The sequence below is a fragment of the Quercus suber genome, unplaced genomic scaffold (assembly GCF_002906115.3).
Source record: "Quercus suber isolate HL8 unplaced genomic scaffold, Cork oak 2.0 scaffold_55, whole genome shotgun sequence".
Lineage (NCBI taxonomy): Eukaryota > Viridiplantae > Streptophyta > Magnoliopsida > Fagales > Fagaceae > Quercus > Quercus suber.
In genome coordinates, this window is record NW_027069520.1 from 1,522,443 (window position 1) to 1,542,171 (window position 19,729).

Here is a 19,729-nt window from a genome sequence, read left to right on the forward strand (position 1 = left end):
TTTGTTCCTTGCTTGTATAGAATCCCCTACTACAGGTATAGCTACTTTTGTAACTGGTTGTATTGTTTTCACATAAATTCTGAAATTTGATCATTTCAAAGAAATATAAATTAAAAAAACACCAAAGGACATAGGAATCTCTATTAATGCAATGGAACAAATTGTCAAGATTTGTTTCTATAGAGTCATTTTTTTTTTTTGATAAGTAAGAAAGATGTATATTCAAAAAGTTACTTTATGCAATAAAAGCACAAAGCAGACCAACATTTACAAAGAAGAAAAAGTAACAAAGATGAGAAAAAACAAAGAAGAAAACTAAGTACAAAAGATGAGAGAACAAAGGAATGAAGGGAGAGAATCACTAGATGTGAGTCCCCAAGCTTGAGACTAATTGAATAGAGATCCACTAAAAGAAACAAGCAACTGATCTTCAGAGCTATCGAAGTCCTCTAAAGTCCGCTGATTGCGCTCTTTCCAAAGACACCACAATAAGCACAACATAACTAAATTCCAAATTTTAGACAAGTGCTTCCCCAACCAATTCCATCAACCAAAAAGCAGATTAGGAACCGTTCTAGGTAAGACTCACGAAATCCCAAAAGATTTAAGAACAAAACTCCACAACCGATGAGCCTGTTCACAATGAAGCAGTAAATGACCCGTAGTCTCCCCACAACAACGACACATAATATACCAATCAACAAAATCAAAACCCCTAAGTCTCAAATTATCACCTGTAAGAATCTTATTCCAAGCTACAGTCCAAACAAAGAAGGAAACACGTTGAGGAGCCTTAACTTTCCAAATACCTGTCCAAGGAAAGACAACAGAAGAAGAACCTCGTAGCTTATTATAGAATGAACAGATGTCAAAATCCCCATTATAGTGTCATATCCATGTCTGAGCTTGTGTTTTAGGAATACTTTGTGTACACCTCCTGTTTGCATAAAAGTCATAAGTCCATGTCTGAGTAGTTAAGAGAGCAGGGTAAGCTGAAATGAGTTTTTTTTATTTATTTTTTTTTATTTATTTTTTTTTTTATGGGTAAGAATAAGTTTATTGAAATGAGACTACTTCATGAAAATAGACATGAAGTAGTTTAAAGAATTACAATTGGGCTGAAATGAGTTAGTACGCCCTTTTTACTTTGGATAAAACTAGGTTATAGTTGAGTTCTGATTGAATCGGTTAATTTACTTTTGGTTGGTTCAATTTCAAATGTAAGATCTTCCCTATCCCACCAACTCCTCCTTTAATTGGGTTCACAGTTTAATTGAGTTGAGTTGTATATGATGTCATAGACGTTAATGTTAAATCTGATAGAGTAGTTCTAATTGTTAAAACTGCTGATTATTTGGAAATTATTGTTCTCTCTCTCTCTCTCCACACACACACACATGTACATGCACATAATGTACATATTATTATTTGAAGACATGTTTAAACTTGTTAAATTTCTTTTTCTTTATAGGTTCTTGTTGAAGATTTTAATTGTGCTTACCAGGAGAATATACTTATTCAGGTGATCTTTATCTATATTCAAGGTTTGAGTTTGTGAGGTGCATGATTTATTTCATAATTGCCTTTGTCCTTCATCTTATTTTTTTGGTAGGCATCGTTAAGTTACCATCATTTACTTTTTTGGTTGGTAGTTGCATATTGGTTGTGTTTTGGGACTAAGGCTTTGTTGTTGTAGTTGTAGTTGTAGTAGTAGTGGCATATTGGTTATCTGCTACCAATTCTGTTTTTATGCATCCATTTTAACTTCTTGATTGTAGGATTTAATGCTTAACTTTCTGTATTTTTTTGGGTCTAATTTCCTTGGATGTGTATTGGTTGCAGGGTCATATGTACCTGTTTGTTCATTATATTTGCTTTTACTCTAACATATTCGGATTTGAGACGAAGGTAAGACGATGTATCTCTTATTTAACTTTATTTCAAATGAATTCTTGCAAACTACTATATTCACCTGCTCTACCACATTTCCCTTTTTCTTTGTATTAGTTTGCTATCATGATAGAAAGTCCTCAAACTTGGAATGGTTGCACGCTAACAAAAAACATTCAGAAAACCATTTAGGGCAGAGACATCCTGCTCTGTGCATGTTCTTTTTTGCCCAGAAGGTTTAGCTCATCCTCAACCTCACTGGCTTATGAGCTAATAGGATTAGAGGAAATCTAAAAATTTGTCAGGAGGTTTGTGTTTCTAATTTCATGTGCTTGGGAAAGATGGGGAAAGGAAGATTAGTTGCTAGTCTGAGTATTGCATTTGGTCTACTTACCCAAAAGAAATAAAAGGTGTCTCACTTAGGACTTTTTATGCTGTATTGTATATGATAAATGGGAAGGCATTGGGAATGTACCTACACTTGTTAGTATTGTTTTTAAATCTCTGTATATATATAAAGAGGAAAAAAGAGAAGGACGGATGGGGTGGGGGTGCTTTGATATTGAAAGTGACCAGTTAGACCAGTTTCACTCAGATTTCAGTAAATAAAGCTCATGCAATTTTAGAGCACCAAGCTATAGTGGATCTTGTTGGGTTAGATTTTGAAAAATGAAACCAGAGGGCAATTGACATTGAGTCTCTCTTTTTGACAGTATATAATATGTTTGAAGGTCTTTACTCCGTTCAAAGATCCCTCGGCTTCTTTACTGCACGTGTGAGAGTAAGGACCTTAGTCAGTGTATCTTAGGCTTCAATAGTTCAATACTTTCAGTGTTCTTAGCTATGGCAGTTTTTTAATTATAAAAAAATATAACATCATAATCAACCCAGTTCAAGCTCTCAGAATATAGCCCTCATGTTTAAATATATGGTCCAAGTGGGATCATTTCTTTGATTTGAAACAGTTTATTGAGAATTAACTTTGCATGTTTGTCCTTGTTTTACTAAAAATGGGTGTAAGATAACATTGGATTGAGGTCATTCTTGCCACTGTGAAGCTTACCATGTAACTATGCTGAGGGGCACAGTTAAGACCAGTGTTTTAAAAACCAGCTGAACTGGTTCTCTTTTTGGTTTGCATATTGGCTTGAAAGGGGTGGCTTGAGGCAATTAATTTTAGTGGGGCCTTTTATATTTCCATATCAATCAAATAAATTTATTTAATTCTAACCAAACCACCAAGGTTAATCTGAAGAATTAAGCACATAATTTATATAGAGAATCAAAGATCATGGTTCAAGCATACTTACAAAAAGAAGAAGATCATGGTTCGCCCATAAAATTTAACTAAAAGAAATGAAAATTTATTATTTTTTAAAAAGGTGGTTTACTTTATCTTAGATAAGGTGAAAGAGAAAGAGAACAAGATTGTTTGGTGCGTGGCCATGTGGGATGTTAGATGGCTAATGTTGACAATCTATTGTGTAAGATGGTGCTTTAAAAAAAACTAAACCTCAAGCCGTTAGGGAAAATTAATCCCCCCCAACACCACCCCCTGTCTAGGCTTTGAGCCTGCACTGAGGCTTGAAACTACTTTGTGCTATATATATATATATATATACAGATGTGCATGTATAAGCTATTGGGATATAAGATATTGGTTTACAAAAAATAAACCTCAAGCCATTAGGGAAAATTAATCTTCATTGATCAACACATTTTCAAACTTGGACCATTTCGCTAGATTCTGTCAAGTGAACTGTTATGAATTTATAATTCAGAACACAATTGTATCTCATGATTTTTCATTTGCCATTGAGTTTAAGTGCTTTTTTGTTCTTGATCTTGATTGCAATGAACTTTTGAGCATATGCTTCAGAAAATAATTGCTTTCCAAGAAGTGACCAGTGTACGAAGGGCAAAGACTGCGGGCATCTTCCCTAATGCCATAGAAATTTTTTCTGGGGGCAAAAAGGTAATTCTAGATGTGAAATATCATTTCTTTCTCTTTGGCTTTGTAGTGATGATGCCTATAAAAATGGCCTGAACATTTTCTTATAATCTTTGTGATTTCAGTATCAGCTGCAATGTCTTAATCCACTTGTTGATTTGGCAGTACTTCTTCGCATCCTTTCTCTCCCGTGATGAAGCTTTCAAGCTCATAAATGATGGATGGTTGCAACAGAGTAATGGCACCAAAGCAGCTACAGAACAGCAGGTATTTTAATTATATCACAGTTCATTAGTGGTGATTAATTTCATTTTGTTAAGAATGTAAAGTCACTGATAACATGCAACATCTATAATGTAATCTTTTATGAGAAAAATAAAATTTATCTTCTTATTATTGAATTTAAAAAAATTTCTAAAATAAATTATTGAAGTTTTAAAAGTTATGCTGTACTCTTATTTAAGTTAGAATTTATTTATCCCCTTTCATCTCTGCGTAGAGAATATTGTAAATTGATATTGCTCTCTATGGGGCTTATGTGCAGTTCGACTTCCTGGATGAGCGACTTGTCAATCGATTGGATTAGAGGATGTTTTTATTTTTGTAATCTTGATATTTGTACGAGATCACTAACATAATTTGTGTATGTGCTAGAATGGCTATTGCTTATTAGTTTCTTGGTAACAATTTGTCAATATGGGATATATATATATATATATATATAAGGAAGGTGATTGTTGCATTAATTTTCATATCATGAAAAAGTTCCAGCATACTAGGACATACAAATAGCTTAGCCGTGACTTATGTAGGCATTCACTTTTAACTTCTTAGCAGAACCTACATGCTACTTAATTTGATCCTTCTATTTTTATTTGCCTACAATATGTGCTCTATATGTATATGAGATTTCTCTACCTACTTGAAGTTTTGATTAATTATCATTTCTTCTTTCTACGTCCAAATTTATGCCAATATACTGTGATATATCTAACTTAAACCTAAAATATACGTACAGGACACCAAAATTGTGTGCATTATTCAATAATGAGATTTAAGAACCCCAATTAATTTGAAATTGTTGCATTGGCTTTGATAAAATATTGCTAGTTCTAAAAGCTTAAGCTGATAAGAAAATGTGAATTTAATTACTTGATCATTATTATTCTAACACTACTCCTCATGTGTGGGCCTAGACTCCCTTGGGGCTTGAATTTTTTAATTTTAATTGGAAGGTAGGATGGAGACATGGTTTGGACTCAGGACCCCAACCTGTTCTGTACCATGATAAATTACTGCTAGTCCCAAAAGTTTAAGTTGATAGGAAATAGTGAATTTTATCACTTAATCATTAGTATTCTAACAGGCTTATTCTTTTTGCATATGTCCTGATTTTACCTCAGGAATCAATATCTGAAACTAGCAGCCAAGAGAATGGAGGGGTTCTAATTGAAAGGGTCAAGAGCTTTAAAAGCTCAGCCAATGAATTGGATTCTACTGACAGGTTTACATGAGCAATAATCGTGATACTTCAGTGTGGATTATTGTTTTCTTTGAGAGTCTCATTTAGGCTCTACTGCATGTATGTGAATCAGGAATACGGATGCTCCTGTAATGAATGATTCGCTTCCTCTAAATGTTGAAGATGAGACAGTGTTAGCAATAGCTTCTGAGCAGCAAGATAATGTAGAGAAGGATACAGAGCCACTTCCAAATGCTGAATCTTCATCTTCAAAGAAGACTTGGACATGGAAGGAGGAAAATTTTGATGCTCCAAAGAGTGAGTTTATTCTTGAATTCTAGGATTGTTGCTTTGGTGTGTCACTTGCCTGATTTGAGCCCATTTTTTAATTTCTAGAGTTCTATTATCATTCTAATATTGTGATGGTTTTGCAGCTTTTGCTACCACTTTTCAGTTTGAATTACAGTTCCTCAATCTCATATCCTGGCCTAAAAGTTTGTCCTTGTGTTGCTTGGCCAACAATTCTGTTCTTAAGAGTGTTGCTTGACTGGCTGACAGTTACTAGTAGTTTATCTTCTTCATCAATTTTGAAATTTCTAGACCTTCATAATTTTATATCTTAATTTTTTAGATCTTCTAGAAACTTATCAAATTTTTTTTTTTTAGATCTTCTAGTAGTTTTTTTTTTTTTTTTTTTTTTTCAGAGGAGAGTGATTAATGTACCAGTAAGAAAGAGTAAATTAATCTAAGTCAAGGGAATGAAAAAAGGTTGAGGAAAACAAAAATAACATTAGTAAAAGTAAAAAAAAGGACATATCAATTAGGGAAGTCTTTCTCAAAAAAAAAAAAAAATTAGGGAAGTAACAAAGAGTTTGACTTTAGATAGAATAGAATGAAAGAAAAAGAGTTCATGTGGCCGACTCCAAAAATTGGCACTAAGGCTTTGTTGTTGTAATTTTTAGTCTCTTGCATGCTCCCTGTACTAGTATGTAGCCACATTTATCAGAGAAGAGAAAGTAGCTCATCACTACCTTGTAACTTAGTCTACGAATTGGGATCAAAAGGAGCTGGCTTGCTTTATTTATGTAATTGGAAATGAAACTAATTATTAGAATTTAACTAGGCCCAAGGTCCGTGATGTGACAATTCATAATTTGTACAAACTATTTGGGATTGCTCTGTGTCTTTGAATGATGTATTTTATGGATGTAAGTCGCTAGAACATCTATATTTTCAGGGGAAGATATATAATGGAAAAGTAGCTCACAGATGTGGTGTATGCAGACAATTGCAATTGTGTTCGTGTATTGTTTATGAGCAAAATTTTTAAAAAATTAAGTGATAGATCTTTTTCTACTTTTGTTGCTATTGTGCTTACGGTTGTAATTTATGTCCTGATTATTTGAGGTGTTTTTACTTGACTTGCAGTACCAGAATTTTATACAAGGGTTGCTGAATCGAAGTTTCCGGTATTGTTAGATTTTCTTGTTCTTTTGAAATTATAATATATGTTTTCAAGCTTAAAAGTGACTTTGCTTCAATTGCCAGTGGCATTATAGCTAGGTTAGGTTGAAGTTAACTCCAATTTATGAATTGCAGATAAAGGTTGAGGACTTCTTTAATTTCTTTTTCTCAGATGATGCTATTAGTTGTACTGAATTATTTCATAAAAGATGCGGAGATAAAGGTAGCCTTCTTGGAACTCCTATGAAATTTTCGTATTCAAATGTGATCTTTTTAGTTTCCTTATTGAATTTTATGGGGCAGATATTTTTTCATGTTTTTTATGTTGTGAATTTTGTTTTTCTTTTCAGAATTTCGGTGCAGTTCTTGGTATCCTCATGAAAAATATGGGCATGCCCGTGATGTATCATTTCAGCATCCAATAAAAGTCTATTTTGGTATGCTTGTGTGTTTTTGGACCTCCCCCACTCTATTTTATCTCAGCAATCTATAATAATTCATTTAAATGTTCAGTAAACTATGCCTCTGTAACACATTGGCTATTCCTCACCAAAATATGTTCTATAAGTTTTTCTTTGTCTTGTATTCCAGTGTGTTTTGGTATTAATATTTTGTTTTGCCATTAAGGTGCAAAGTTTGGTAGCTGCCAAGAGATCCAGAAATGTCGAGTTTATAGAAACAGGTAGCCAACATGTTCTGTTGATTATTCCAGTTAAAAAATACACCTTGAATTTGTTGTTAAATTAGTAATTTATTGCTACTTTTACTGTGTTGCATATCTGTAGTCGGTACCATCTTCTTTGTCAATGGTGTCATCATGATAATTCCTTTGTTGGGGTTGGAGTTGTGGTTGTGGTTGTCTTTGTTATACTTGGAATGAGATTGAGCCATATGTAACAAACGTGGTCCTGAATAAATAGATCACTTTTGAAGGAAGTTGAGCACGTAATATTTTAGAAAGTTCCTAGTCAACAGAGTATTTATATGAGTTTTACTAGAGGTGAGATAAACTGTATTTGTTTCCCTATTTTAAGGGCCCCTCTTCACAGTTAGTACCCAATTGGAGAACTATTGATTTGATCATTGTATTGAAAAGAAAAACCTATTCAAGTTGATGTAGTAGAATGGCAGGAGAAAAAAGTTGATTAGTGGATACAATAGGGAAATTGTGAGTAGTTATATGAGTGTTAATTCCATGGAAGTCCAAATTTGCCTGTGACTGTCTTACATACCATAGAAGCAATATATGACACAAAATTTTGTAACAATAGATTCATGGAAAGTTTTTGAACATAAAATACACCTAGAAGAGGATAAATATCAAACTATTAAATTGGCAGTAGATCCCTGTTTACATGCATGAAGATGCAAACTATTGCAAATAAATTTTTATACTGTGGATCAATAAGAACATGATGACCAGATTTCATGTTTTACAAGTAATGCTTGTTGTAGTTGGCATAATGGAAGCTGAATATCAGCCTTTGCCCAATTAACTGCAAAGATATAATAAAAAATTGCAGAGTGAAAGCCAGAAATCTGGGCTCAACAGGATTTGAGAAGTATTTAATTCCATATTATGCCACAAAATTGTACAGAAAATCTAAGCAATGATTTTTGATTGTGGATTGGTTGATGCTAATCCTAAAATCAATTGGATATTCAGCAAGAACTCATGATCTTGGTAAACAGCTCCAGATGATAGAGGGTGGAGATAACCTTGTATCTTGAATCCTTATTGTTCTGAAGCAGAAACAAGAAAGCTGAATTGGCAACATATCATGTAATCGATTTTTAGGAACTTCATATTTTGCAATATGAGGATATTTTAAGCTACAAATGGGCAAATTGATATGAGTTGAGAGTTTGAAGATGGAGTTGCTAAATTCAAGTTAACTTGTTAGTTAAATTCATGATTACTGTTTGAGATTAGAGTTTGAGTACAAATGCCTCAAACTCTATGGAAGCTAGAATAAATAGCTTTCTTTTCTTGGTGTGGAAGGAAAGTTTACGTGGTTACTTTTTTGGGTTTTTTGTGTGTGTGGAAGGAAAGTCTATTTCTTGTTAAAGAACTAATTAATATTTCTTCTCTATTGAGGAATAGGATTTGAAGGCTTATATATAGACAACAATACTAATGGTATGTTTGGTATGATGTAATAGCTCCTGTAATGGAATAGCTATTCATGTATAATAGTAATTCGGTTATTTGATAGCATCTTTATTATATGGATTAATTATTACAAAGGAATAACTATTCTTTAAATTGAATAATAGCTATTCCTCTTTAAAATAGATGTAATAACTATTCATTGGTGCATATAATAGGTCTTAAAATTAATATATTTCAAAAAATATAAATTTTTCTTATACATCATCTTTTACAAGATTTCCATATGTAACAATTAAACTTATGAATGGTAATAATTATTCCATTACAATATCTTCTATTCCTAGTAATAAAAATTACTATTCTTAATGTAATCTTTATTCAGTGTACCAAATGTGCCCTAACAGTTTTGGTAGCATTGGCTCAAGGGTCCTCTTGTATGGGAGAAGAGAGAACTTGTAAAAAATAAGTTTTCTTGATTTGATCATTGACCTTTATGATGTGTGTTCACTAGAGTACTTATTACTAGAATTGAGTAGAGATTGATTATTGATGCAAGAATGTGAACATGATAATACTAGTACCACATTTTGATTATTGATGAAGTCTTGTTTTGGCTAAGGTATATATAAAGCAAGTTGATTACTTTTTCTAATCTGTCCCCTTCCAGCCAAGCTTTTTTTTAAATATCTTTTTTGTGAATTCAGCCAAACAATATTGGGTAGGGGACTGCATTAATTGTGCTGACATGATTGATTGCAATTGCTAGTGAACTATTTCTCTTCACTTGCTTTTATTACTTGCCCATATTTATCAGTTCCTTCATTCCTTGATGTGTTTAGATCTTGGTGTAAATTATTGTTATTATTATTGCTATTATTTTCTATAATTAATGGGTGTAACTTATCTGAGGTTACTTTATCTAGTCCAAGATGGTGCCCTTACCAATTTTTATATTATTTTCTTGATATTCTCACTTTTACTTCTCCAGTCATTTGGTTATGGAGACATCACAAGAAATCAGTGACGTGCCTTATTCAGATTATTTCCGTGTTGAGGTATAAGCTATATCTAATTTATTTCGACATATCTACCTTACATTTATGAAACTTTCTTTCCTATAATGTATTAGTTTGCATCTTTGAGGCATATCCTATATTTGGATATATAGTTGAGTAAGATATTAGAGTTGGTCTGTATAAAGATGAAGGAGGAATTCTTTAGCCTTGTACAAAAGCATTAAACAGATTGTGATATAATACATTCATATCTCTTTTACTTAGTTACTGCTACTATTAACAAAATAATAAGGTTGTGGAGCTGCACTACAATAATGTGATTGTCTGTTCTGTGAAGCATGGCATGCCACTGCAATTTAAGTTACTTCTTTATTTAATATCTTTTCAAACTATTTTGTTCCTATTAATGCTTCTAGTTCATATGTGGGTTTATTAATGGGGCAGAATATTTTACGCCTTGGTCTATACTGTGCATAGAAAATGATGACTGTCCTCTATTAGTTGTATGGAAATAATCTCCAAAGGCTTAAATATAAACACCTTGCTCATTTAGCTATGTTATAAACATCTAAGTAGCTTTCTTCTTTAATAAATTAACTTTTGCCAACCAATCAAGTGATTGTTGTGCAGTTGTGTTGTCTCTTGTGAATTTATTTATTAATTGTAATCTGTTTGCTCTACTGAAAGATTTCCATAATCCGTTGACATTGTAACTAAGTTTATATTACTTTTTTTTTCCTGGTCCAATATTAGGGACTTTGGGATGTCGAAAGAGATGCCGATGGATCAAAAGAATGCTGTAGTTTGCGTATATATGTAAATGTGGCCTTTTCCAAGAAAACTGTGTGGAAAGGTTTGCCCTGCCAATACTTTGTTTGTTGTATTTAGTTCCCTACAATTAAATTGACTGAGGAGTGATTTTATTTAAATTTCATTAAAAAATAGGTGTTTTTTATTTTATTTTTTATACTTCTTATATGTATTCTAAAGTTTGAACCAATGTAATAATATTTAAAAATTGAAATGAAATCTCTTGGTGTTTCCAATGGAGACATTTGGGTTCAAGCCCTCCATCCCCCATTGTAACTGTTGAATTTTCAAAAAAACAAAAAAATGAAATGAAATCTTATATCAATTAACTACCTTTTTCTTAGAAGTTTTCTGTTTTGAAACTGTTATATAGTTTTTAGAAGGCAACCCTAGATGTAATATACATAAGATTCCCGAGCTGAAGGCAGAAGTATATAAAATATGACAGTTGAAAGTTCAGAATAAACAATTACAGGATTTTAAGCAGACTACTTTATTGGTTAGTGACTTGAAATTAGTACTTTCTTTTATGTCAAGTGAAATCTCAGGACCGTGCACACATTTTACTGAAGGCGAAAAACCTTTTTCATGTTCCTGAATGCATTGCGTGTGCTGGATTAGTCAGGGTGTTTGAGCATGGATGCGTAAGGCATTTGAATCTGTCTTGGGTTTTTCTCATTTTGTACACCTGACAAACCTTATAGTACAATGCTTTTTTGTTTGTGTTAAAATGCAGATTTTGAACATGTGCTTGCTAAAAGACTCTCTCTTCTTTATGTTAGAACACTAATAGGAAAAAAATATATCTCTTTTCCTTTTTGGTTTGTGGGTTTATTTATTATTTATTTTTAATTTTAAAAATTTTAATTTTACTTATATTTTTTTGGTGTGTGTTGAGGCTTGCTATTATCTTGATTGGAAGTGTTGCCATGATTTACTGACTTGATTTGATGCAATGTTGATGTTGTGGTCACAGGCAAAATAGTGCAGTCAACTGTTGAAGAATGTCGAGAAGCATATTTGATCTGGATTGATATGGTATTGTCTTTCTGTTTTATTTTGTAGATTTTTTGTTTTTTATTTTGCAGTTTAATAAGTGCAATAATGTCAACCTTAAGAATTTGTATATTCATTATTCTTTCAGGCTCATGAATTGTTGAAGCAGAAGAACCTTGAAAACAAAGAAGGTTGGGCCTTAGAAGATATTTGTATATACAAGAGTTTTTCCAATGCATGATATTTTATGCCCTGGTGGAGATGCTTACTTATTTCAACTAATCATCTCCTTATTTCATGGGAGCAGAGGGAGGTGCTGCTGCTAATGTGATTCAGAATGGTCAAGTTCATATTGAGGATGAAGTAGAAACTGGGGAATCCTCCAAAAGTTCATTCGAGTCAAGTGACCATATAAGAACGCAACAGATATCTGATTCCACAAATGCTAACCAACAAGCTGGATGTCTCTTGCAAGAAAATTTCATTGATGCTACACCTCTAGCATCTTGGTTAAGAGAATTTATATTGACGTTAAGATCATTGAAAAGTCAAAACCATGTTTCAGTACTTGCAGCTATCATCTTTGCAGTGATTTTCTTGATGCAGGTATGTACTTTTCAAGCCTTGTTACATTTCTGCTATTCATCTGATCAATTTAATTTGAGCAGTTTTCTCCAAGAAATAAATACTACTTTGATATGATTTGGTTCCTTTGGGACTGTGAATTTGCAATTTACACTTTATGCTTCTTATCAATGGGTAAGGGATAGTCTCTAGGAGTGTAGTTTCTTGTAGCAATTTGATGATGCCAGATGACAAGATTATTGCCAATTATTACAAGAACTGATACGCATGCTGTTGGGTGTTTTAACAATAGTTTAAACATGTTCTTTAGCTTGTGCAAACTTCTATTAGACACCTGCCCTTGTAGGTTTAAACTTTGTTATTGGATTTCTTGGATTAAATATGGTTGATCTTGGTTGACTTGCTGGGACAGCTAGAAAAGACTGATTTCCAGCTTAAATTTTCCTGGAGGTGCTTTGTTGAATTTTATGTGCATATATTACATTATGCAGGCCTGTTTTTGATCAACTGTAGTAGCTTCTGAAGAAAATCCTAACCGGAATAAAGGGGAGAAAAAAAATAATTCTTACCCTCATTTGTGGTATGTTTCATATTTGGAAAATGAAATGAATTGACGGTCTAAACGACTTTGATTTTCTCTGACACTATTAATATGATATTAAAGACTTAAAGACTTCTTGAAAAAGGAAAAGAAATGATGCAGTCTCATTTTTTTTTTTTTTTTTTTTCTTGAAGGAAGAATAATCAAGATTGAATTTTCATTATATATATGTTTCCTTTTGTTAGAAATAGTGGATAAATGATTAAATTCATCATTTAATATCAGTTTAAGCTTTTGGAATAAGTTTGTAGTTTATCATGGTATCATAGCAAGTAGTCTCGAGTGTAAACTCTATCTTCACTCTACCTGACTACCTCCCATTTAAAAAGTAAAAATTCTACTTGTTGGATTGAGGGTGATTATTGGGCCCACATGTGAGGGGAGTAATAGAAAATAATGATCAATTGATCAAATTCACCATGTCATATCAGTTTAAGTTTTTGGGACTATTTATAGTTTATCACCTTTTGATGTTTGTCAGACCAAACATATCTCAAAGTGTTATGTTAATATTCTTTTGGGATTAATGAATTTTGGTCTGACTAGTTAATTAACATGTTTGAGTCAAGCATTCTTCTGAATGTTATTGAGATCATTCGGTAGGGGTCTCAAGGGGGCTGTTGCAGATATTTTGGCCGCAATAACATTCCAAATCTTACTCTGATAGTATATATTTGATTCCTGGAATTTGTGTCAACTTTATCCTTTGTAGAGGCACAATCTTATTATGTCCAAATCATTCTGTTTTGAAAACAAAGAATCTCACTGCTTTTAATGAAGCAGTTACTAACAGTGCATACAGCAAGTGATTTATCTTTAATCAATTATGAAAGAGCCTGGATTAGCATTTGATATCATATAGTGTTTATAGCATTCACGAAACCATTTATTTATTTATTTTTTAATTGTTGAACCATTTTCCCAGCATTGAAATAGGCTTTTAAAATTTCTTATTTCGGGTTGGTTTAATGTTAGGTTGTGGGTTCAAAATTGATTGTGTGTGTATGACTTATAAATTATCAACCTGGTGGTTTTTCAGCGTTCACCCAAATTTGAATTAATTATTCTATAGTATTTTAGGTAGCAACCATACTCATTTTTTTTTTTTTTTTTTTTTTTTTTTTTTTTTTTTATAAATTGTAAGGGTTAAAAGGATAAACCTTTCTACTCCATGAGACAGGGTCATAGTTTGTTTATTTTATTATATAATATTTTTTTGTCACTGCAGTTGAGCATTGTTGTGCTACTAGTAAGACCGCAGCACATCCATGTGAACCCTCAAGCTGATTACATGGCTAGCATGGGCGGTGGAGTAGGTGGAAGATCACCTGAAGCAATTGCTTGGTTGGAGAAGCGAGTTCACCATCTTAAAGATGAGATGTACATGGTTGAGGCTCGGCTTGAGAGGATGCGAAATGAGCATGCACTATTGAAATCACAACTGAAAGACCTAGAGAAGCTTAGTAAGCAAACATAGACATTTTGTATATCCTTATTTTTGTCATGGTAAATGTTTTTTCTTTTGTAATTAAAAAAAATGTATCATAAAAGGAACTTGTCCATTTGAATTTGCAAATAGTTCCCATGTTGATCACAAGCAATAACATTGGGGAAGCAGGCCATGCTGATTGGGCCGTAGCCTTTCATGACTCGAAAACTACCAGTATTAATACATCCTTGTGCATCAATTTACGCTTAAGGGGAAAAACTAATACATATTTGTGCATCAGTTTTCTCTCAAGAGGAAAAGCGAATTACAGCCTCTACAAATGCAATGTCCGTGGCCTAGTTGGTTAGTTAAAATACCTAAACAGCGAAAACATAAACTACATAAATGTAGGTGGATGAAAAATTAAAGTGGAAGTCAGTCTCAGAGTTCCAGATGAACTGCGTGCTCTTTTTCTTGGTGGTACTCTTGACGGTCCGGTTAGAGGCAAATTACGGGTAGAAATTTTGACAGGGTTAGAGGCATATGAAGATCATTCCTAAGTCTGAGTCTAGTGTTGAGTTTTAAGGTGATTTTCCCATCCTTCAAAATTCAGGTGTCAGGTATGACACCATACACCCCCCACACCCACCCCCCTTTCGTAGCATTTAATGCGATTGACATAAGGTGTTAGCATTAAACATTGAGGCAAGAGGGCCGGTCCTTGGAACCGTTAACCAGTAATCTGTTTGATCAGAGTGGAAGGGCTTATGAGATCTGATTGGCTTGTCATCCAATCTTGTTTTTTGGATGCAGGGACTTTGTTCGACCTTTTATGGGGATGTAGGGATTGAACTGATTATCTAGTTCGAGCAATTGTAATGTAGGTCGGCAAATCTTTGCCCATGATGCCAAGCAAGAAAGTGAGTGCAGGCTTGAGCATGGCTTTAGGGCTTTTAATAGTTGTATTGGGCAGCTTGGGATGGACCTGCTCATTGGTGTGCCATAGCCTATCAAACTTCGCAACTTTTTCGGCCTTAAACACCTACTAATATCAAAATTTAAAGAAAATGATAACAGTATTACTAATTATACCACAAAAAGCTTTTAAAAATGACATGATAATAAATATGGTTAGTGTTAGAACAATACCATAATAAATTAATTTCTTAAATATATTTTTGTTTTGGGTTTAAAAGTTGAAACATCTATTTTTAAGGTTTAAGGTTTATACAGTATAATTGATTCTCAAAAAAAAAAAAAAAAAAGGTATAATTTGTTTTGAGTTTTAGTTTAATTAGTAAAGTTTCTTGTTGTCAAATAAGAGTCTTGAGTTTGAATCCAACACATCAAAAATCACCAATATATATATATATATATATTTAAAATTGTATCTCTTTATCATAATTATTAAAATTGTATTCAACATCAACTCGAAGGAAGATTGGTTTTTAGTAAACTGATTTACCTTTGTTTGAATTGTTATTGACGTAATATTTATATTTTTGAATATATGCAAAAAATATATATTAATAAATACAAAAAAAAAAAACGTTTTTTTTTTTTTTTTAACCCAAGAAGTCTTTAGTAGTAAAACCTTTTTTTTTTTTTTTTTTTTTCATTTAATTTTGAGTTTTGAGGTTTTAATTTTTAAGTGAGTAGTTTAATTTGGCCAATCAGTCAGTTTATTGATAGCTTTTAGTGTTTTTTTTTTTTTTTTAATTATTAAATAGATTCACTCAATCAGTTTTTCCCAGGTTTTGCATGTGGTTCTTTTACAACCACAATTTTTACCTTGGAATGGAGATACTATATTTCTTGTTGACATATTGATTTTTATTATACTTATAATCAATACACTACTATTATTGTATCTTTTATATGTCAAATTTCATTAAAAAGAAAAAAAAAATCTTTCCTATTTTATGAACATTTTTAAATACTCAAAACCTATGGAAAGAAATGGAAGATGTCAGAAAAAAAAAGGTTGAGAGTTTTAAATGATTTATTCTATAACCATAACGGATATTTCCTATTATATTTAAGGGTGGTGATTGTTTCACATTGAACAGTGTCCACCCTATTTTATATCATATTTACATTCTTTTATGTCATTTGTAAAATATTAATATTTGATGTGAAAAAAACGATGTCTTTGCACATTACCCTTACTCCCCCTTATGTATAACTCAGCCACTTGATATTTCAGCATTATAGTGATGATGTTTCCCATCTCAAAAAGCACAGGGTGGAAGTTCTATAATGACCACAATTTCTGACTTTCCTATCATGGAACCCATCATCTTATAAGACCCTATTAGATAAGGTTATCGATAAATTAAGCAATATTTGTATCTAGAAGAAAGAACACATCAAGATTGAAGAGGACGCGTGCATGTTAGAGAGAAGTCAGCTATAAATGATATTATATATGCTTTATGCAAGGGTGACCTTAATTTGAGGATATCCTGTATCTCCCAAATATCCTATTAATATTATTAGGAGAGGACCACCGACCTTCCAAGCCTCAATTTTCTTCCTACAAAGTACACACGGCCTATACTCCTTTTGCACTTTGCTCAATTTTTGGGGTCTCAGAAATGTTTGCATTGGTCCTCAAAGATTCTGATAATGATGGGGATGAAGACTTGTTATAGTCAGAAATATCAGATCCATATATGGATTTATTAAAAAAAAAAAAAACGCAGTGCGAGTGAAGTCGTTGTTCAATACTGATTTTCTAACTCAAAAAAAGATTACGTCTTTTTGTAGCATGTTCCACATTGTTTTTTGTTTTGCGTAAAAGGGATTGAATTTTTGGAGCTATCTTTAACCTAATAATAGTCCTTGATGATGGTTCAACATCAACATAAAATTTCGGGGTGTTCAATTATTCATTCAAAATGGCGGCGCAGCATAGGAAATGTCCTACTCGCTCTAACCGTCCACTCCTTGATTTTTTTATATTTTATTTAAAAAAAATTATTTTTAAAAGTTCTATTTTGAAATTATTTTTGTCCAATTTGGATAGCCAAACAAAAGAAGAATACTTCTTTTCATGTTGTTTCTTTTATGATTTACTGAAAAATCTTTTAAATTGGAGTGTTTACAAGTCAGGTTTATGCCCAACTCGCAATTGACACGACTAAATTTGGTTAAGGAGTTTCAGACCCATTACTAACTGGCGAGGCATTCAGTTCGAACGGGACTAATTATGCGTCAAAGTATGATGGATCCCACCAGGTCTAGCAGAAATCTTGTCAAATATGGTGGATCTCAATTGATTCATCGTCGAAAAACATTAGATGTCGCTAGATTATTAATTTTTACGGTCAGGTTAGGTGGCTCAAGTTTTGCAAGAGAAAACCCGCCAACCAACCCACCGTTGTCAAATTTTGAAGGTGGTGGGCGGTTCGAATTTGGCTTGGTGTGGTGGGTCACTGGTGGGTTAGCTTACCGCATGGCTTGAACATCCCTAGTTGTAAGGTTGGGAAGCCCCTAGTAATACAAAATTACCATAAGAAATAGAAAAAAAAATAGTGATTCTTTGTTGAGATTTGATGTTCTCCTTTCTGTAATTATTTTTTTCTATGTAAAATGTAGATATAAAAGGTGACTCATGTCACATGTAGCAACATAACTTTACTATAGTGTCCATTTATCTCAAGAAATTTGAAACTTTGTAGCTCATGAAATTTCATTAGATGTCACAAATCAACACTTATTACCATGTTGGAATTTCTCTCCAGCTCATTGGTCGGAAAGTAGGCTGTAGGCTGTAGCAATCACAAATTCACAATAAAGTTTTTTCTTAGAAGAAAATTCACAATAAACTTGAGTGGATAAATTAGGTGAGAACCATGCTGATGCTATCCCTCACCACTAAATATGGGACCCAAGTCAGTCATATATTTCAGATTTCTCACTTCTCACTGTCACAGATATGCATTAGGCCAGCTTACTGGGGCTTTAATTTTTTTGCTCCTTTTTTGCTGCAGATACTTCACACCTTCTCGGCCAGCCTTTGTGCAAATCCTATAAAGCGCGCAATACGAGGAATAGAGCATATTTGAATATTCTTCTATTGGGTTGTAATTCTTCTTTAAGATGTATTTGAATATTGCTTATTTTGCTAAAACTGAAAAATTATTGCTGAAAGTATTGTATATAAAGATAAAAGTTAGTTAAAAAAGTACAGTAGGACCTATGAATAGTGCCAAAAAGTGTAGTGGGGCTTATTAATAATAGCAAAAATAAACTAAATAGTAAAATAATTTTAATTTTTCATTTCAATCCAAATGCACACTTAATAATTTTTTATTAATTGAATTAATATTTTAAAATTCTCAATATTTATCCATATATAGCATTTTGAAGCTATCCCTATATTGATATGCCCAAATCTAAGATAAGCTTCGGAAATTTCAATATATTAATTAAAGTATAATATATGTGGTCCATACTCCATACGGGTTCAACTTAGTGATAATAAAATTTTTTGTAGTATTATCTGTTTATAATTCCAACTTCACTTTCTCATCTCCCACTATTAGTATCTATATATATGAGAGAGAGAGAGAGAGAGAGAGAGAGAGAGAGGCCCATATTTAGGGGATTATCTCCCACTATTAGTATCTATATATATGAGAGAGAGAGAGAGAGAGAGAGAGAGAGAGAGGCCCATATTTAGGGGATTAGAACATAAATTTTAAGAATAATGTTACAGTCACAAACTATTTTACAATATCTTTATAAACAGTTAATATGACTAGCTTTTTATTGGTTTTCATCGAGGCCCACCATTAGCATCACTTTTTCATTTACCAATAACTATTACCACATCAGCAGTTTGTAAAAATTTTATAAAAAAGTTTGTATCTCTAGTATTACTCAAGTTTCAATACTTGGGATATAAATGATTGAGAATAACTTTTGGATTTTGACTTTATTTTTCCCACTTAAATATGCATCAATGATAAATGACTTGCCCATAATTTTTTTTAATAACTTTGAATCTTAAATATTAAAGTTTATAAACTAATAATACCAACTATATAAAATTTGTAATCTATGTTTTTAATTAGATTAATTATTATTAATATTCTTCAAATATTTTAATCAAAACATTTTTGTTAAATAAATTAGAGATTGAATTATTAGAGTATAATTAATAACGGTTTTAGAAACTATAAAATTTTTTTTTTAAAATTAATTAATGATACTATAAATAATAAAGCATCACTTTTACATGGCTATATATAAAAGCTTAAATAAATAAATAAATAAAATTAAAGGAAGAAGCTGTGTGTCTCTGCGTGTATGTGTTTATTATAGATAGTAAAGGCAAACGAAGAAGCCAAGTAAAAGTGAACAAAAATATCTTAATGCCCCCATTGATGCTCTTTCGAATGCAAA

General features: G+C 32.3%; 1 protein-coding gene across 1 annotated transcript; it reads left to right on the forward strand.

The window, feature by feature from the left end:
• The first annotated feature begins 328 nt into the window (after positions 1–328).
• LOC112038905 (protein VASCULAR ASSOCIATED DEATH 1, chloroplastic) lies at positions 329–14,526 on the forward strand. Its single transcript, XM_065772242.1, is given in 18 exon segments — positions 329–367; positions 1,472–1,522; positions 1,843–1,908; positions 3,770–3,865; positions 3,967–3,996; positions 3,998–4,108; positions 5,245–5,345; positions 5,437–5,621; positions 6,732–6,772; positions 6,903–6,990; positions 7,118–7,204; positions 7,395–7,449; positions 9,869–9,935; positions 10,650–10,749; positions 11,683–11,744; positions 11,851–11,893; positions 12,010–12,308; positions 14,117–14,526. Coding segments are annotated over 18 exon segments (1,770 nt in total). The 3' UTR covers positions 14,366–14,526.
• Positions 14,527–19,729: the final 5,203 nt, after the last annotated feature.